Source organism: Mytilus galloprovincialis, chromosome 11 (genome assembly GCF_965363235.1).
Source record: "Mytilus galloprovincialis chromosome 11, xbMytGall1.hap1.1, whole genome shotgun sequence".
Taxonomy (NCBI): domain Eukaryota; kingdom Metazoa; phylum Mollusca; class Bivalvia; order Mytilida; family Mytilidae; genus Mytilus; species Mytilus galloprovincialis.
The window spans coordinates 67,067,254-67,087,861 of NC_134848.1; the positions used below are offsets into that span (position 1 = coordinate 67,067,254).

The following is a 20,608-nucleotide window of genomic DNA, read 5'->3' on the forward strand; positions in this document are numbered from 1 at the left end:
TGCCACTGGACATTAAGCAATCAATGGCCAATAATTAATTCAAAGGTTGCAAATGAAACTGGCCATTACGCTAAAACGAATCAACTGGCGTTGAACAAACTGATGCTAGTAATGCTTATAAACGTCCTTCTTTCAACTCCGTTATTTATTAACTTTCATTAATTATACCGGTATTTCCCATTTGCTATGGTAGTTGCTTGAAAATACCCCGGTGTATGGAAATCCCTTGTGACAAATACACTCTAGGGACAGGAATATCTCAAATATATAGCAAATTTGTGAATCATTCAATCGAAATACAGCATTATTGCGTAGGGTCGAATTTTAACAAAAGTACCAAACTTAAAAAAGTAATTTAAAAAAGAGGGAAGATCATAAAAAATAGATAAACTCTAAAGCTCGACAGTATTAACTAACGGAGAAAATGTAAGCTAGTGTCTTATTTGTAACTAGGTAAAGACATTTCTCCAGAAAAATGGTGGGCTTTATTGGTATTATTATTGCAACAAATATATAAACAATACATGTACATTGTGAGGAAATATAAAATCTTTTTGAATGAGCTTTCGAAACAGGAGAAAAAAAAACGAGGTTCGACTAGCTTTTCTCCTTGTTTTGTTCCTATTACACACTAATTTGATATTTTTTGACAAGGTACACAAAGTGTTTTTATGCACCACCTACGATAGTAGAGGAGCATTATGGTTTTTTGTCCGTGCGTTCGTTTGTTCGTCCGTCCGTCTGTTCCGCTCAAGTAAATGGTTTGGTTGAAATTTTGGTCAATATAGGTTTTGATGAAGTTGAAGTCCCAACAACTTGAAACTCAGTACACATGTTTCCTATGATCTTTCTAAATTTAATGTCAAATTAGAGTATTTACTCCAATTTCACGGTTCACTGACCATTGTAAATGAAACTACGAGAGGGGCATCCGTGTACTGGGGACACATTCTTGTTATCCTTAAATTTACCCTGACAATAGAAACATTAGTAGTTAAAATCTGAATCATTGTCTCTTATTTTCCAAAGCAATCGACATAATTTAAACGCGGACCGCGGGCAGGATCAAAGTTTAATTGTTTTGCAAAATGAAATATCCACATTTGCTCAACATGACTGCGGGGTAACAGGAAACTTTATTATTACAAGTACAAGTACAAATAAAGCAAATATTTATTTGTGTACCTGTTATCGTACAATAATTGGCTGATTGCAGGATACAAGAAATCGTTTCGATAGTGACTACAAAGCAAGAATATAATTACCTTCATTACACATATTAGTTGAAATAGTGCAAGAACATTTAAAAAATGCAAATAACCTATATTTTTATTTTTACACTCAAATTATGATTTCCTTTGTTTGTTTTCAAATAATTTGATATCCTTTTAATAATTGATTACAAAATTTGGAAATAGGTTTTAAGGCATTAATCATCGTTTTGATTGTTACCCGAGGAAATCTGAACTGTTGCCTTTATCTTTCATTATCCATACAACTGTATTCGGTTTATTACAGACGACAAGAATACATGACAAAAATCATCGATTAAAATAAAAGGTTTTATTTTCATTGCATAGTTTTTTGGAATGATATGATCGTTTCATTTCAATTAAATGACATTTTCCCATGACATCTATCTCCTTTACTACTTTTAATAAAGGAAAACAATTGATTGTATATGCAGATTACCACATACTTTTACATCTGTAAGATAATTCCACTTATAGAGATTTCATGGTTTAAATACAAATGTGTTTTTGCAAAATAATTATTTTTTGTATATACTTTAACATGCCTCTACATAACAATATTCTAGATTCAATACTATAGAGAGACATGAAATATCATTGGCATAAGTATTACCAGCACAGTATTCAATACTATAGAGAGGACAAGAAATATCATTGACATTAGTATTACCAGCACAGTATTCAATACTATAGAGAGGACAAGAAATATCATTGACATTGGTATTACCAGCACAGTATTCACTACTTTAGAGAGGACATGAAATATCATAGACATTGGTCTTACCAGCACAGTATTCAATATTATAGAGAGGACAAGAAATTTCATTGACATTATTATTACCAGCACAGTATTCAATACTATAGAGAGACATGAAATATCATTGACATTGGTATTACCAGCACAGTATTCAATACTATAGAGAGACATGAAATATTATTAACATTAGTATTACCAGCACAGTATTTAATACTATAGAGAGGACAATAAATATCATTGACATTGGCATTACAAGCACAGTATTCAATACTATAGAGAGGACATGAAATATCATTGGCATTGGTATTACCAGCACAGTATTCAATACTATAGAGAGAACATGAAATATCATTGACATTGGTATTACCAGCACAGTATTCAATACTATAGAGAGGACATAAAATATCATTAACATTGGTATTACCAGCACAGTATTCAATACTATAGAGAGACATGAAATATCATTGACATTAGTATTACCAGCACAGTATTCAATACTATAGAGAGACATGAAATATCATTGACTTAAGTATTACAAGCACAGTATTCAAAACTATAGAGAGACATGAAATATCATTGACATTGGTATTACCAGGACAGTATTCAATACTATTGAGAGGACATGCAATATCATTGACATTGGTATTACCAGCACAGTATTCAATACTATAGAGAGGACATGAAATATCATTGACAGTGGTATAACCAGCACAGTATTCCATACTATAGAGAGGACAAGAAATATCATCGACATTATTATTACCAGCACAGTATTCAATACTATAGAGAGACATGAAATATCATAGACATTAGTATTACCAGCACAGTATTCAATACTATAGAGAGACATGAAATATCATTGACTTAAGTATTACAAGCACAGTATTCAAAACTATAGAGAGACATGAAATATCATTGACATTGGTATTACCAGGACAGTATTCAATACTATTGAGAGGACATGCAATATCATTGACATTGGTATTACCAGCACAGTATTCAATACTATAGAGAGGACATGAAATATCATTGACAGTGGTATAACCAGCACAGTATTCAATACTATAGAGAGGACATGAAATATCATTGACATTGGTATTACCAGCACAGTATTCAATACTATAGAGAGACATGAAATATAATTGACATTGGTATTACCAGCACAGTATTCAATACTATAGAGAGACATGAAATATCATAGACATTGGTATTACCAGCACAGTATTCAATACTATAGAGAGGACAAGAAATATCATTGACATTATTATTTCCAGCACAGTATTCGATGCTATAGAGAGACATGAAATATCATTGACATTGGTATTACCAGCACAGTATTCAATTCTATAGAGAGGACAAGAAATATCATTGACATTATTATTACCAGCACAGTATTCAATACTATAGAGAGACATGAAATATCATTGACATTAGTATTACCAGCACAGTATTCAATACTATAGAGAGACATGAAATAGCATTGACTTTAGTATTACAAGCACAGTATTCAATACTATTGAGAGGACATGCAATATCATTGACATTGGTATTACCAGCACAGTATTCAATACTATAGAGAGGACATGAAATATCATTGACAGTGGTATAACAAGCACAGTATTCAATACTATATAGAGGACATGAAATATCATTGACATTGGTATTACCAGCACACTATTCAATACTATAGAGAGACATGAAATATAATTGACATTGGTATTACCAGCACAGTATTCAATACTATAGAGAGACATGAAATATCATAGACATTGGTATTACCAGCACAGTATTCAATACTATAGAGAGGACAAGAAATATCATTGACATTATTATTTCCAGCACAGTATTCGATGCTATAGAGAGACATGAAATATCATTGACATTGGTATTACCAGCACAGTATTCAATTCTATAGAGAGGACAAGAAATATCATTGACATTATTATTACCAGCACAGTATTCAATACTATAGAGAGACATGAAATATCATTGACATTAGTATTACCAGCACAGTATTCAATACTATAGAGAGACATGAAATATCATTAACTTTAGTATTACAAGCACAGTATTCAATACTATAGAGAGACATGAAATATCATTAACTTTAGTATTACAAGCACAGTATTCAATACTATAGAGAGACATGAAATATCATTGACATTGGTATTACCAGCACAGTATTCAATACTATAGAGAGGACATGAAATATCATTGACAGTTGTATTACCAGCACAGTATTCACTACTATAGAGAGGACATGAAATATCATTGACATTGGTATTACCATCACAGTATTCAATACTATAGAGAGACATGAAATATCATTGACATTGGTATTACCAGCACAGTATTTAATACTATAGAGAGACATGAAATATCATTGACATTGGTATTACCAGCACAGTATTCAATACTATAGAGAGGACAAGAAATATCATTGACATTATTATTACCAGCACAGTATTCAATACTATAGAGAGACATGAAATATCATTGACATTAGTATTACCAGCACAGTATTCAATACTATAGAGAGACATGAAATATCATTGACAGTTGTATTACCAGCACAGTATTCACTACTATAGAGAGGACATGAAATATCATTGACATTGGTATTACCAGCACAGTATTCAATACTATAGAGAGACATGAAATATCATTGACATTGGTATTACCAGCACAGTATTCAATACTATAGAGAGGACATGAAATATCATTGACATTGGTATTACCAGCACAGTATTCAATACTAAAGAGAGACATGACATATCATAGACATTGGTATTACCAGCACAGTATTCAATACTATAGAGAGACATGAAATATCATAGACATTGGTATTACCAGCACAGTATTCAATACTATAGAGAGGACAAGAAATATCATTGACATTATTATTTCCAGCACAGTATTCGATGCTATAGAGAGACATGAAATATCATTGACATTAGTATTACCAGCACAGTATTCAATACTATAGAGAGACATGAAATATCATTGACTTTAGTATTACAAGCACAGTATTCAATACTATAGAGAGACATGAAATATCATTGACATTGGTATTACCAGCACAGTATTCAATACTATAGAGAGGACATGAAATATCATTGACAGTTGTATTACCAGCACAGTATTCACTACTATAGAGAGGACATGAAATATCATTGACATTGGTATTACCAGCACAGTATTCAATACTATAGAGAGACATGAAATATCATAGACATTGGTATAACCAGCACAGTATTCAATACTATAGAGAGGACATGAAATATCATTGACATTGGTATTACCAGCACAGTATCTAATACTATAGAGAGACATGAAATATCATTGACATTGGTATTACCAGTACAGTATTCAATACTATAGAGAGAACAAGAAGTATCATTGACATTATTATTACCAGCACAGTATTCAATACTATAGAGAGACATGAAATATCATTGACATTAGTATTACCAGCACAGTATTCAATACTATAGAGAGACATGAAATATCATTGACTTTAGTATTACAAGCACAGTATTCAATACTATAGAGAGACATGAAATATCATTGACATTGGTATTACCAGCACAGTATTCAATACTATAGAGAGGACATGAAATATCATTGACAGTTGTATTACCAGCACAGTATTCACTACTATAGAGAGGACATGAAATATCATTGACATTGGTATTACCAGCACAGTATTCAATACTATAGAGAGACATGAAATATCATTGACATTGGTATTACCAGCACAGTATTCAATACTATAGAGAGGACATGAAATATCATTGACATTGGTATTACCAACACAGTATTCAATACTAAAGAGAGACATGACATATCATAGACATTGGTATTACCAGCACAGTATTCAATATTATAGAGAGGACATGGAATATCATTGACATTGGTATTACCAGTACAGTATTCAATACTATAGAGAGGACATAAAATATCATTGACATTGGTTTAACATGAGGAATTTGCAGTTCTATAGAACGTAGGCCAGGTGTCAAAAGAGTAGCTTACAAGTTTCTGTACCTTCTTCTATATTCTGCATTATACCAATTATATGGACTCATTTCAAACGCCTTTGTGCAGACTTGGGTATTTATAAAAGTTTTTCTCACATTCTGTCTTCAGCTCTATGTTAACAGTGTTGTTATGGTCATAGTGTTCTTTTTCTTTTGTCAGACAGTCATTTCTAAAGCCGCGTTGTATAAAGTTCATATCCTTTCAGTTTGGTCTTTGTTGGAAATGTGAATCCGATGATAGTGGACATTTCCTTTAAAGAGTTTCCGTTTTCATCTCATTCTGTTCATAGAAGTATTGTTTTGACATAAAGATTTCATGTTTTATCTCTGTACTGAAAAATAAAAAAGCAACACAACATAAGGACGACGTCGAATATAAGAAAGGCAAATAGCAAGATATGACAAAGCAAAATTAGTGAACTTGTACATATACTACGAGCTGCCCGGCTGGTTGAATTTGATATACTTTTTAGTGATAAAAATGGAATTCTGTATGGTTATGCAAATGACAATGATACTATATCCTGCTGTAATCCAGATTATGATGTTTAAATTTCTACATTAAAATTTGAAAAACTCAAACTAATTGAATTGTGCACAAACAAATCCTGATCAATTTCAGGCTAACGCAGTTGTCAAATGACGTTCCATACATATCCATGTTTACGGAATAAAAGTGTGTGAGTCTAATGTCAAACGTCTTGTCATTGACATGGATTATCAGTTAAGTTTTGATACTCGTATTAGTCATCAACTTATATTTGAAACGTTTGGGAACGTATTTGAATAAGCTAAGCGAGCTTCCTATATATCATACTTTTATTGTGACTGATTTCAAGTCTGTCCTTTGACATGGTATTTCAGAACTGAGCAAAAATCAAAAGCGTTTGAAAAATAAAAAGAGGACTACTGTTGGTGTTTGAAGATCTTTGAAGCTAAAACCAACAGTTGTTTGAAAAGATTAAGATGCCGTCACTGAATACTACAAGACTAAGATCAATGGAGATTTAAACTTGTAACAGAGTAAATAGTTTTATACCTGTCCGTTACATAATTATAAAAATAAAAAATGTATTCGTATTAATATTTATAATAGTTATCAAAGGTACCAGGATTATAATTTAGTACGCCAGACGCGCGTTTCAACTACACAAGACTCATCAGTGACGCTCATATCAAAATATATATAAAGCCAAACAATTACAAAATTGAAGAGCATTGAGAATCCAAAATTCCAAAAAGTTGTGCCAAATACGTCGTAGGTAATCTATGCCTGGGCTTATCAGCTATCCAGCAAACGTGCGATCAATGTGATATCATAATTTGTTCAGATTTATTTATTTATTTAAGGTTATACAAATATCTTTATTGTGGTTAAACAATTATTAACAGCGACGTGCTATCGAAGTGAATTTTACATCTTTTTATGCACGTGCTAATTAGAATATATCAATATTGAACTAAACTAAAATTGTATTATTATGCATATAGTTAAACATTACAAAAAAAGAACAATAAATCAATAGAATACATTCGAGAAAGTTTATCCTCAAATAATTAGTGATGTAAACGTTATCTCCCTAGTATATATCGTAATATTTAGAAGGAAACAGAATTATTTGTATTCACAGAAATAGAGGATTACCAAGGCATTACCAACTTTATTGTCCTAGACATAACAGGTAAGTGTTTTATAGTAGCATTGAAGAGTTAAGCAATAAAATATAATGATGATATTTATCTATAGTGCCAAATATGTGGTGACATCTTTGACAATAGAAAGACAAAGCTCAGTTATCCTATTAGAACATAGGAACGAAAACACAATTCTTGTGAATACAAATATTGACTTCAAAAACTCATGAAGTGCAATGATGTGCTCTATCAAAGTGCTGCTAATTATAGTGTGTTTGCAGCATTTTTTTTTTTATATTATACACTTTGGAATTAAAAATATTATGCGATTCAAAATATAAATATTTGTTTTATTCATTTAGTAAACGATTAATTGATTGAAAAGTTATATAATTGTTCTCGGATAACGTTACACACTTTGTGATTTGTTTATTTGGTATGAACTTACATCTTGTCGTAAAATCGTGTTTCTAGGCAAAATAATCTAAGTTAGCTCCTATCTGATAAAAAAAGGAATAAAATAATTCAGGCATCAATTTGATAAGATAGACTTTACTTCAAATTTTATTGTTTCTTAATTCGAACGTGAATAATCAAATCAAACACTTTACGTCAAATTGATAATTTGTATAATTAAAAAATGACTGATAGTTTTGAACTTAAAAAAGATAATCAAATACGTTTTCACGCCTTAAAATTCCTCAATTGAAAACAAATAACGATGTTAGGAATGACAATCACTGAGTGTATAAGTCAGCTTTTTACTTTACATACAAATTTGGGTGATGCACAACGTTTAAATGGGGACAATCAGACCCCCTGTTTGAATTTACGTTGGGGTTTTGCTATCTTGTGGATTCTCTATTATTCGTTGGATAATTTCGTGTATATGAATATTGAAATGTTCAACGAATAACATACTTTCAATAGGCTTTGTGCACAGAAATTGACACGAAAATTGAGACCCATGAAAATAAACAAATCAACAGTATTTTGTTTCCATACAAAAATCATTCATGATTATAATAGATAAAACCCCGAGTATAAGGTGTCATACCTCCAATTACTCCCTCAAATTTAGAACGTATGTGAAAGTAGGCCTACTTGGACAAACAATAGTGCATCTGATGTCATTGTTCACCTAAACTAACCAACAAATTTGCAGAAATGAAAGTTTTGTTGAAAGAGAAATATATTAAGACCATTTTGAGCCAAAATTTACCTGTCTATGAGTTTGCATTAAAAATTGAGGATGAATGCGCTCCATAGTATACTAATTTAAGATTTCCAGAAAACCAGGGGTTATTTTTAGTGGTACCTCCTTTCGGAAGCTCTCTGCTTTCTTATATGATTTTGAATGTATGTTGAAAATTGGAATGCAGAAAGGTGACACCTGTACGATTCAGGATATACCTAGTTTCTATGAAGTTAAACTTAAGGTAAAATATTTGGAAAGCTGTGAAAATTGCAAAATTTGGTTGAACAGATAGGGACTTTTAATTGGTGGTATGACACCTTTAAGCAAAATGCGGTGAAACATCAAAATCAGAAAACAATTGTTTTGTTTTTTTTTTGTCTTAACTGATCATTTGAGATAATAGTAGCAACAATTCAATCTTTTTGGGGGCAAAATGTCACATATTGCAAATTAAGAGCCTAAAACTTGAGTTTGTGCTATTTTTAGCTTTTCCCATCCTGACAATATGCTTTTATATAAAAAATGTCCTAAATAATGTTATAAATGCACAGAAAGTTATTTTGTGGTGTTAAACATTGAAACATAAGTTGTTTACTACCCCCAACAAAATTTTGTCATGCAGATTTAATGAAATTATTTGATTTTTAGCCCTTATAGCATTGCGTCATACTATGTACTTGGCAGATAGCATAGCCTAATGTTAGCACTGCAGAAACTCACAAAAACACCATTTATTATTCTAAATGAAATTTTTATATCTTAAATTTTATTAACTGATGTAAATAAACACAGTTAAATGACCATGACTGCACTTATGATCAAATTGTAGTACTTTACTGACACCAGATGAAAAAAAGGGGGGTCAATATTCCTTGACACTTCAATACGTTGGATTTTTTTACTAAACTCATTGCAAAAATTGTTGAAAGTCTTTAACGAAGTAGAACAAACAAGAAAAAATCAGCAAACAATGATCTTGATATTGAAAGTTTATGTTCCTGTAGCCCAAAATGAAAATTTCAAGTATTTTCTATCAAAGTCATACATTACAGTCAGTTTAAATTGAGCTGTGAAATTTTTAATATAAGTCGCATAATGATCAGATAGGCTGTTTTTTTTTACTACAAATTGACTAAGGATTAAGAATAAAGCAAAATAAAAGATTTCTAATCAACTTTTTTGTCTCTTTAGGTGTCATACCACCAATTACTCCCTCAAATTTAGAACTATGTGAAAGTAGGCCTACTCGGACAAAAAAATAGTGCATTTGATATCATTGTTCACCTAAACTAACCAACAAATTTGCAGAAATGAAAGTTTTGTTGAAAGAGAAATATATTAAGACCATTTTGAGCCAAAATTTACCTGTCTATGAGTTTGCATTAAAAATTGAGGATTAATGCGCTCCATAGTATACTAATTTAAGATTTCCAGAAAACCAGGGGTTATTTTTTGTGGTACCTCCTTTCGGAAGCTCTCTGCTTTCTTATATGATTTTGAATGTATGTTGAAAATTGGAATGCAGAAAGGTGACACCTGTACGATTCAGGATATACCAAGTTTCTATGAAGTTAAACTTAAGGTAAAATATTTAGAAAGCTGTGAAAATTGCAAAATTTGGTTGAACAGATAGGGACTTTTAATTGGTGGTATGACACCTATAAGCAAAGATAAAGTAAACAAAGAATGATTGAATTGTCTGTAAGTAATGTGATTGCTCTTTATGTATTAATATAGATAAAGATATTATGTATAGAAGGACGGGAAGTCCATAAAACTTGATAAAATAAAATATAACACACTTTAAACCAATGGTTTAACTTAGCTATCAATCAACCAATGCATAAGTAAAAAACATTGTGTTGATTAACTATTCATTTTTCCCCTTTTCTTTAAAAACTATTTCAAAGTCAAATCATATAGGAAACGAAATTTTACGAAATCAAATTGCTAGTATCACCGCATGTCGTCGATGTTTGTTTGAAGTTTTCCATGAAAATTATCGGTAGTAAGGTCTTCAGCGACTACAGTGTTGATAAGGTAGGATAATTTCTCATAGGATATCAATGTTTGTGTTGTGAACACTGCATAGACATAACAAAAGCTTTATGTTTAACTAATTCAAATTATACTACTAGGTTCGATTGAGGACAAACAATAACTTATTATAGCACCTAATCTTTAGTCACTTTTCTTTCTCCAACGTTATAAATTTTGTTGCTCTCTATTTCAAGATTTTATAAAAAAACAATATCAGTTTACTGTATTAGAGTTATGAATTATGAATTATCGATTCGACCAGTTTCATATTTTTGTTTCATCATGTTTGAAAAGCTAAGTAAGAAAAGATAACAAAAATTCCAATGGAGAATTTAAATAAATCTATTATACAAAATGTATTTGATGACATAACTTTTACACGATTCGTTTAATTTAATTGTTATGAGACATTTGCGTTATCTTTGATTCTCCATACACCTTATCGCTATTTGTCCGCCATTACTGGATATCACACAGGTTCCCGTAAAATTTTGACGTCATAAAACAAAATATCTGACGCCATAATGGAAAAGTGATTGTTTAATGCGTCAAAAGTTCAAGCGGCCGGGTCAGCCGAGATTAGCGAAACGGTATATTGTTCACATACTCCTTTTTATGACCTTTAGTAGTTTCTTACATCCAGCTAATGGATAGCTTTACGACTATTAGTGATAGTTTGCACAACTATGAAGGTGTGTTATGTAATAATGATCTTAGGTCAGCTTATGACATTCAACTTTTCATAAAACATATTAGTTATCTTATGCAGTAGGAAGTTGTCACGAAACAAATTAACTTTCATTTGTTTATAAAGTCACGCTATGGCGTTATGTGGTAGCTACATGGGATACCAACAACATAAATTCTACAGTCTCGTAAAATGCAGCTGATTGCAGACATAAATGTACAGATGTCAGCTAAGTTGTCGACAATGATGTAATTATGACCTTATATTTCCTTCACAGCAGAAAGAATTAAGCATTATTCCATAAGGGTTATCATACTCATAGATACAAGTTTATTATACTTTGGTTGGTTTCTACACCTTTTGTTATTATGTCAATCTGGATCAATGTTGTATGAATAAAAGTATACAGCTCTCTAATAAGTTGGCAGGTTGTCTAAGAATTGAGTAGATATTTAAACAATTCAAAAATTCTCGTCCATGTTAAATGAGTATCATTTCTATTTCTGTTAGATACAGCACGCACTAAATTTATAAAGAGCAATTACAAATTCTTGCATGATATCGCTGTTTGATGATTGATAGTTCGAATCGGTAATAATTTAATCTAAAGCATCTTTTTCTTATGTATGGTTGAAAAAAAGAAACGTTGGTTGTATTTCCCTCGGACAGAGGTTAACTGAGGTGAATTTCACTATTCTTTTTAGTACAATAAGAAGATGTGTAATGATTGGCAATTAGACAATTTTCACCTGTGAACAAATGACGCTGAAGTTATCATAAACAACTATCCGTTATAGTACCGGCTTACACAACGACAAATCATACTGCGTAGCAAAATGTAAAGGTCTCTAAATGTAAACGTGTTGAAAAGTTTCTAATAAAACACTGCATAAAGCTTAACAAAACGTTTGTTTTCAAACAAGCAGATAGTCTTTTATTATACTGAAACATTACTTCAAAGCCAAATTGCTTATTAACAATATATATAAAAATCATCAATAATAAGATAACATTTTCAAAAACGTCAGAAAAGCACACAATGATTGCGGCGGTATGGGAATGTGTCATGTTGATTCCCGTTCTACTATTTATTTATTGAATCTTTAGACGTCTGCTATCACATGTTTCAACCAATAAATAGAATGTTTATCTTTTGTCATAAACATTCATAATTTCAAAAAGCAATTAGAAGATTTAGTTTATAAAAGTCTTTATATTTGAATAAAATAACATTCATTTTTAGTTGAACATGGTTTTAACTTTTTTATTTCATTATACGGTTTGTAGATTTATACGGAACTATGTTTCTCTTGTTTATCAAACCCTTAGAAGCAGTTTTAGTCAATTACGTTTTTGTTTGAATTTCAAGACTTTGTTGAATATTTATTGTATTTCCCTGATGTATGCAAACCTAATGTGACTTCATGATGTCAATTATTGTCCAATAAACCAGTTATTCTTTTCTAAATATACTTATATCAATATAACAGAACTCTATACAAATGACATACAAAGATGTGTTTATGTTTTAAACCTTGTTATTTCATTCGAAAATTCCCTGTAGCAAGTTGTTATTTTTTATGTTAAAAGTTTATATTTCAGAAAGAAGAATGTTATTTTGGAAATAAGGCTCAATCAAAATACCTTATAAGATGGATTCCTTTACACAAGGTGTAAGTAAATAGTTAACATATCGTATAGTGGGTTATTTTCGCAAGATATGATTTTTTTGTCATTTTAGCAGATAGAACAAAATCGTCAAAATAAATTCCGCCAATTTAAAAGTGTACACGCAAAGGTAATGATAAAAATTTTGAATCCACCAACAAAACAACTGCAAAATATTTTGTATATCTTATTCAATGAAAATCACAAAATTTTACACTCGCGAAAATAACCCACTATACGGTATGACGGACAGAAATCAATCCTGACAAATAATATGATTTGAAAAAAAGTTTGGTTAAAATTCCCGTTATAGTGCAGAGTCTCACTCAGTATCGCGAGAATATATTCTTGGGACGGCACCGTTATTTTCTCATGAATTTTGTCACAGTTTGTTTTCCTATGTACTGACTTTAGCATTGATTACCGCCCGTTTGTAAACAGTGCAGTGATTTGTAATTGTTGAATCTGAGTTCATTGATTTTAAATTATCGTTGTTGTTAGAATTAAGATAAAGACAAAGTTTAAGGAAAAGCATAAATTCAACATGAACCGTGATGGTGCGACGTGCTAAGCCTTTGGTGATGTTGATGCATGACTAATTAGAACATTCCTCATTAAGTCGAAATGTCAGAATCTAGAAAAAAAAAACCAATAAGTAAACTACGAATAAGAGAACTTTTCTGTTAACTAAAGACCTACGACTGTTTAAACCTGTACAAAGTCGTATTGGTCAACTACTTCATCTTGTTGACTAAGAAATTATGAAGTGTCGGCTAAAAAATGTAAAACAACACGTTTAATAATTTATTGCGTCCGAAGCGCAATACAGTTCAAAATGTTTATCATATTAAATCTTCATTGTCCGAGTATGTATTCATACGTGTTTCTCGTTTCTCGTTTTTTATGTAGATAAGACCGTTGGTTTTCCCGTTTGAATGGTTTTACACTAGTCATTATTGGGCCCTTTATAGCTTGCTGTTCGGTGTGTGCCTAGGCTCCGTGTTGCAGACCGTACCTTCACCTAAAATTGTTAACTTTTATAAATTGTGACTTAGATGGAGAGTTGTCTCATTGGCACTCACACCACATCTTCCTATATTTAATTAGTAAACTTATGTTACCTGATTTTTTAATATATTCTTGTCGTTTTATTTATTAATGATCAAGCTAAATGTAGCGTACATTGTTTGTTAACAGTTTGATATACAAATGTCTCTAAGTAATCACAAAATGAAATACTTGTTTGCTTATTTATTCACATCGTTGACTGACCAATTAAGTAATAAAAAAAAAGAATGGAGAAAAGTGTTGAACAACAATGCAACAGAAATATAAGTATTAACATGATTAACTCACAATGTCAACAAAAGTGTGGAGAAAATTTAGTACATTTCATGAAATCGCTCTGAAAAAAAACAAACAGATTTACCTTACGAGGAAACATAAAAGATTATCAAAATTCCATATTATTGTGTTTGAATTGTGAATACAAACTATTATTGTCAAATTGTAAGATAAAGCATGATTGTACCTGAAACAATTACCAAGAACGACCAAATGACATTAACCAGTGCTGTTAGTACTAAAAGGGTGTCTTATAATTGATACTTAACCCCTAACGGGAGGGATTGTGCCTGATATTCATATGATGAAGACATAATCTTTCAATCAGTTTAATTGAGGTCTGGAGCTGGCATGTCAGTTAACTGCTAGTAGTCTGTTGTTATTTATGTATTATTGTCATTTTATTTATTTTCTTTTGTTACATTTTCTGGCATCAGACTTAAACTTCTCTTGAACTGAATTTTAATGTGCGTATTGTTATTCGTTTACTTTTCTACATTGGCTAGAGGTATAGGGGGAGGGTTGATATTTCATAAACATGTTAAACCGCGCCGCAGTTTTGCGCCTGTCCCAAGTGAGGAGCCTCTGGCCTTTCTTAGTCGTGTATGATTTTTAATTTTAGTTTCTTGTGTATAATTCGGAGTTTAGAATGACGTCCATTATCACTGTACTAGTATACATATTTTTAAGGGACATGCTGAAGGACGCCTACGGGTGCGGAAGTTTCTCGCTACATTGAAGACCCATTGGTAGACTTCGGCTGTTGTAGTCGCTTTCACACATTCCCCATTTCCTTTCTCAATTTTATTTTTTTCAAATAATTAGCAAAATTCATCTTTTAAGAGGACACAACGGATTGTTAATACAAACTATTATTGTCAAAGTGTAAGACATAGCATGATTATAACTGAAACAATTATCAACAACGGCCAAAGGACATTAAACATTACAGATAGTACTAAAAGGGTGTTTTATAATTGGTAATTTCAAGTACAATAATGTTAAATAATTAGCAAAATTCATATTTGACAAAGAAAATTCAAAACCCTGCAAGGTACAGACTTTTTAATATTTTCCTTTTTACACAGTAATAAACAATATGTATATAGTAAAATGTAGCATTGCAAATTTTAAATACTATTTGTATGCCTTCTTTGAATAACAAATCAACTGCAGTTAAATAAAACTAAGAAATAAAAAGCCAGAAGACAGTATATAAGACGTGAATAAACAAAATCACAAATTTTACAATTAAAAAATGAAAAAAACCTACATATAACACAATATCAAAGTATCATGAAGAATAAACAGGTGGAATGTTGACATCAGTTAATTGATAACGGCACTTAGAAATGAATCAGTCTTCACACTTTAAAAAAGTCTTACATATAGTACATTCAATTTAAATTCTAGAAAATGAAGTTAAGAAATGTTTACATTTTCTAATCAGAAAGTTGTTTTCAATTTGTTTTATAAGATTGATGTTTTGATCTTACTACTTGGTAGAGACTTACGGTTTTTAATTTTCTATGGTGATTGATATTTTGTTATTTTTCATTTTCTATGGTGATTGGTATTTTGTTATTTTTCATTTTCTATGATGATTGGTGTTCTTTTATTTTCCATTTTGTATGGTGATTGGTATTTTGTTATTTCTTATGTTCCATGGTGATTGGTATTTTGTTATTTCTTATTTTCCATGGTAATTGGTATTTTGTTATTTCTTATTTTCCATGGTGATTGGTATTTTGTTATTTTTCATTTTTTATGGTAATTGGTATTTTGTTATTTTTCATTTTCTATGGTAATTGGTATTTTGTTATTTTTCATTTTCTATGGTAATTTGTATTTTGTTATTTTTCATTTTCTATGGTAATTGGTATTTTGTTATTTCTTATTTTCCATGGTAATTGGTATTTTGTTATTTCTTATTTTCCATGGTGATTGGTATTTTGTTATTTTTCATTTTTTATGGTAATTGGTATTTTGTTATTTTTCATTTTCTATGGTAATTGGTATTTTGTTATATTTCATTTTCTATGGTAATTGGTATTTTGTTATTTCTTATTTTCCATGGTAATTGGTATTTTGTTATTTCTTATTTTCCATGGTGATTGGTATTTTGTTATTTTTCATTTTCTATGGTAATTGGTATTTTGTTATTTTTCATTTTCTATGGTAATTGGTATTTTGTTATTTTTCATTTTCTATGGTAATTGGTATTTTGTTATTTTTCATTTTCTATGGTAATTGGTATTTTGTTATTTTTCATTTTCAATGGTAATTGGTATTTTGTTATTTTTCATTTTCAATGGTAATTGGTATTTTGTTAGTTTTAATTTTCTATGGTAATTGGTATTTTGTTATTTTTCATTTTCTATAGTAATCGATATTTTGTTATTTTTCATTTTCTATGGTGATTGGTATTTTGTTAGTTTTAATTTTCTGTGGTGATTGGTATTTTGTTATTTTTCATTTTACTGATTTTCATTTGTCTTTAACCGATGTTGAAAATCCAAATCAAGTTTACACACAGAAACTATAGCATCGTAGAATTTCAAAAAATGGCGTAAACAGATTTAGTCACAAGTTAAACGTCTTCTGCTAGGCCTTGATCTTTCAACATACGAATCCGTCTATGCCTTGATCTTCCAACATACGAATCCACACCCAGTACAATTATCACACTCACGAATAGATCGACTATACTAGATATTAGTGTTCAAAAAGGTTGGAAGTTAATTGAGACACCGACACAGTGTATCGATGAAACCAATGCAAAAAGGGGATTTAAAAATGGTATCAAATGTCGATTTATGCCCTTCTTCCTAACACACATTATGTTTACTAATGAAAAAGTTAGAAACTAGCAAAAGAGCACTCAGAGCTCATATTAAATAATATTTGTACACATAACATTAACTGCGTCGGTTCTTATACATCCGTAGTATTTAGATATTCAGACAAAATGCAATCTATAAAGTGTTGTTATTATCTTTTATATGCCGCTATCTAGTCTATTCACGTATGTGAATATCACCTTGTGTAAAAATATTTTCAGTTTTAAACTTTGAATTTTGTTGATGATATTTCACTAAACAAGTACATTTGACAACTTTAAAGACAAAAAAATAATATTGGTGATTCCTAATAAACAAATAGTAATATAATAATTTGCAATATTTGATATTAATTTCAGTTAAATGAATCAACAGCGATATGTGGTGGAATAAGTGTCTATGACAAACTATTCGACTTTATAAACAATGATTTAAATCAAACAAAATGTGCCTCGATAGACGACAATGCCATATTTGAAGTATACAACACTGGACGCAATTTCTTTGCTTATTTTACTCCAGTTATACTGTTGGTAGGAATTATAGGAAATTCATTATCTCTTAACGTTTTCATTTCCCGGAATATGCGTTGCTTGTCAGCTAGTACATATTTAGCTACATTATCAACATCAGACCTGTTAGTCCTCATATTCTATGTTGCAGTTGAATGGCTCAGAAGAGGACTTGCGTATTTAGTACCAGACGCAAAGCTATATTTTTTAGATATTAATGGCGTTTGTCAAATACAACTTTATCTGTCATATGTTTCACGGTTTTTATCAGCTTGGATAATTGTAGCTTTTACAGTGGAGCGTTACATCGGTGTGTGTCATCCGTTACACAGAAGATATATCTGCAGCTCTAAAAGCACAAAGCAAATTGTCTCCAGCATATTAGTTGTTGCAATAGTAATTGTTATATATAAACCTATTCTAAGTGGAGTTTATAAAAGTAGTGTGGGAACACCATACTGCACTGGAAGCAAGGAGCATGATTTTGTAGCTTTTGTTCTTGATAGTATTTTTGCAATTCTTATAACATTAGTGCCATTTATTGTAATAACAGTGTTGAACATTTTAATAATGAGGAAGCTGTTTACGAGAAACAAACGTCAAAAAGCTTGTAGAGTGATTACTGAAGAGAGTGTAATACGTCTAGAGTTTACAATTATCCTTTTAGCGATATCAATTTGCTTCATTGCCTTTAATACACCCTACTTTGTGTTTTGGTGCAGAAATTTTCTGACGTCTAAATACGTATCTAGATATGTTGACAATGCATCTGATGCTAATCTACAGTACTGGAGAGGTTTACTTTACATCGCTCGTACCATATTTTACATGAACTACTGTGTTAATTTCTTCTTATATAGTATAACTGGCGCGTACTTCCGGCGAGAAGTACGTATGTTATTCACATACTCAAACACTACCGAAACGCGACAACAACCAATATTGGGAAGATATAGCCGCAATTCTCATTCTAATACTCCACTAACGTTGTTGTGATTAACAGATGTATGGTTATTCGAGACATCTGTAATTACGGAGTTTTCTCCTTCTGATTGCTAATTTCTAGTTTTGCTTTAACAAAGTTATATCTTGCAATACCGGAATAGGCAACGGAAACAGGTGTTTTATTCTTGCACCAATATAAATTTTGTACTTTTATTAATATCAACTTTCATGTTTTCACCACTGTATATTGCATCTATACAATGATACAATCTGCTGAAAAAATATATATTCAAATAAAAAAAGGTGGTATGACTGCCAATAAGACAACTCTCCACAAGTAACAAAATGACACAGAAACTCACAACTATAGGTCATTGTTTGACGAGATTACAGCAAAGCATTAAACAAAATAACAAAAAAGACAAACAGCGACAACAACTGAACTTAATGTTCCGGACTTGGGACAGGCGTATGAATTAGTTTACTGCTTTGTACCATACAGACATAGAGAGGCGGATATGTAAATACTATTTCACGAAGAAACAGTCTCAAAAGGGGGACATGTATATTGTTGTTAGATACGTTGATTTGTATATTCTTAATTGATTTATAAGATTAGCAATGCATTTTCTACAAAAAAATTGAGCTAGCTATACAATATGTTTCATTTTCAACTTTCTATATAAGATAATGCCTGTTTCAAGTCAAGAGTGTGACATTTCTTTTCCATTCGTTTGATGTGTTTGAGCTTTTGATATTGTAATTTGTTGAACTAGAAATTAAAGAGACAACAGACACGGCTTCCTCCGCCTCATTTTTAGACTTATACCTCGAATTTGACATACACAGTCATCTTAGTACCAGAATCTATGACAAACGAGACGATTTTGATTTTGAAATTATCAATTTCCCACACCTTAATAGCAATATACCAACTTCACCTGCATATGGAATATACTTTTCCCCACTTATTCGGTATTCAAGAGCTTGCAGCTCCTACTCAGACTTTGTAAAACGTCACCAATGTCTGAGCAGAAAGTTGATGAACCAGGGGTATGTCAAAGAACGTCTCGTCCTTTTTCTAAAAAAAGTTCATCGGAAGGTACCCAGAACTTGTTAATAAATATTCCGTATCAACTTCACAAATAATACACGATGGTCTTGAAGTATAGATTTTGCGTACTGACGTTGTTTATCATCTTAATAACGTGTTATATTATTCTTTTATTTGTCTTTATTAATATTACTTTTACTGTTAAGTCTGTTTTTTGAGATATCCTTTTTGACGTAACTCTGTGCTAATGTATCCCATCATACTTTGAACGACAAAATTATTTTATTTATTAATAGTACTTTTACTGTTAACCCACTTTTTTGTGATATACATTTGACTTGACTCTGTACTTATGTATCCCTTCATACTATGAACCACACTACTATTTTATCTATTATTACTTTATACTGTTTAGTCAGTTTTTGTTATATCTATTTTGCGTGACTGTATTTATGCATCCCGTCATACTTTGAACGACAAAATTATTTCATGTCTACCTGTGCGAATTTCAAACGCGCAATTTTACACCAGTACTCAAAACCCTCCTTCCTTGATGAGTGCATTTTACATAGACAAAAAAAATCGTATAATATAATCAAAATGAGGATGTTAATTTGATGTATGCCTTTTTGTG

The 20,608-nt window shown here is 31.0% G+C and overlaps 1 protein-coding gene across 1 annotated transcript; it reads left to right on the forward strand.

Moving 5' to 3' along the window:
• The first annotated feature begins 13,210 nt into the window (after positions 1-13,210).
• On the forward strand, positions 13,211-19,834 carry LOC143052657 (cysteinyl leukotriene receptor 2-like). Its single transcript, XM_076225727.1, has 2 exons — positions 13,211-13,284; positions 17,823-19,834. Exons 1-2 carry the CDS (start codon positions 13,264-13,266, stop codon positions 18,969-18,971), a joined length of 1,170 nt encoding a protein of 389 aa, XP_076081842.1. The 5' UTR covers positions 13,211-13,263; the 3' UTR covers positions 18,972-19,834.
• Positions 19,835-20,608: the final 774 nt, after the last annotated feature.